Consider the following 1,573-nt stretch of genomic DNA (forward strand, 5'->3'; position numbering starts at 1 on the left):
CCCCCCCCCCCCCCCCCGCACAGACCACATCGGCCCGAGCAGCCACGCTTGGAATTAGCGCCCCCCGGGCTCTCCGTGGCGGCTTACTGGGGGGAGGAAAAAACGACGGACTGGGAGGTCAAATGGGAGATCCGCCATCCGTTGGCGGATGCTATCACGGGCCGGGTGTTGCTGACCCTGGAATGCTATTTACTCCCGATCATTGGCACCTGTGCCTCGTCTCCATGGAGGTCGCGATCCCGGCCCATCCTGCAACAGCCACGAAAGGCGCCTGGGCACATGCCCCCCCGGCGGCCCGGCCTCCATCGGCCGTCGCGCGATGGACCTCCCCGAGGGCATGGGTGCCTGATATCGTGCCGCACCGTCGCGTCCTGGGCCGGCCGGGCCCGATCTCCAGCCCCCATCTCTGCGCCCCCCTCTTCCCCCTCGTGCCTCTTCCGCCTGCCGGCCGAGCATCGCCCTTCCGCCTCTCCTCCTCTCCTTCCGCCACCAGTATGCACCTCATCTCCTTCGCTCCCTCCCTGCTCTCGCTCTTCCACTGTCTGCCCATTCCTCCTGGCTTTGTGGTGGACCTTGTCGCCCAGCTGCCCGCCCGCCTACCGAAGTGACTTTCGCCCCTGCCCCTCCTTTTGTGCATGGGCTGGGTTTTTTTTTCCCCCCCCCCTTCCCTCCCTCGCCACGAGGGGCCTTTCTCCATCGACTAACCTCTATGCTGCCTCGCCTCGCTCTGTGGCCCATTCCTGCAGTGTCGAAGGCCAAGGCTCGGTATGTCACCCTTTTTCTTCCCCTCATCTGTCGTCCGGGCGGTGTCCTTGCGTATGCCCCATGTCCTCGCTCCCTCTCCCTAACATCCCCCCCCCCCCCTGTGTAGCACCATCATCGTGAAGCTCCTCTCCACTGCCGGCACTGGCTTTTTCTACACCGCTCGGCGCCCTCGTATCGCTGACTACAAGCTGAACTTCGTCAAGTATGACCCTGTCAGTGCGTGTGTTCTTTGTCTTGCGCCCCCCCCCCCCCCCCCCGGTGTCTCTGAAGGCCGGGCCTGCCGTTTGGCTTTTGTCCGGTCCCCTGCTCCCGCTAACCATGTGCTCCCTCGGTCCAATCTCGTGGGGCCCCGTCTCGCACAGTCCGCCAGCGGGTACTCTTCAAGGAGACCAAGATCAACAAGTAGTTGATCACATCTGCTTGGTTCGTCTGTCGATTCTTTCCGCCAGAGGGACCTCGGGCCCAGCAGCCTCCCCTGTCCTCCTCTCCCCTCCCCCTGAGACCGAAAGTCCGAGGGGGCGACCCATGCCTGCCCCCTCGCCGGGGGCCAATCCCAATGTATATAGAATGAAAAACAGCCATCATCCCCGGGGCAAGGGCCCCTGTGTTGCTTTTCCTCCGCCCCTCCCTCCCTCCCTCTGATCGTACCTCACGTTGGAGAGCGGGAGGTCCCTGGTTGGGGGAGAGTCTGCCATTGGGGAAGGGGATCTGTGCGACATCTGGCCCCGGCAAAAGATGTACCAGCCAGAGGACCATCCTGGCTCAGGGCAGGGTGAGGTGTCGGGGCCTTTAAAACCATTTGCCCGAC

At 63.9% G+C, this 1,573-nt stretch overlaps 1 protein-coding gene across 1 annotated transcript; it reads left to right on the forward strand.

Annotated features, from left to right (window-relative positions):
* Positions 1 to 308: 308 nt before the first annotated feature.
* Positions 309 to 1,349, forward strand: H696_04890 (50S ribosomal protein L33). The gene is made up of 4 exons (XM_009498755.1): positions 309 to 492; positions 747 to 765; positions 872 to 981; positions 1,128 to 1,349. Coding segments are annotated over exons 1-4 (174 nt in total). The 5' UTR covers positions 309 to 491; the 3' UTR covers positions 1,172 to 1,349.
* The last annotated feature ends 224 nt before the right edge of the window (positions 1,350 to 1,573 follow it).

Source organism: Fonticula alba (assembly GCF_000388065.1).
Source record: "Fonticula alba strain ATCC 38817 unplaced genomic scaffold supercont2.8, whole genome shotgun sequence".
Classification (NCBI taxonomy): Eukaryota; order Rotosphaerida; family Fonticulaceae; genus Fonticula; species Fonticula alba.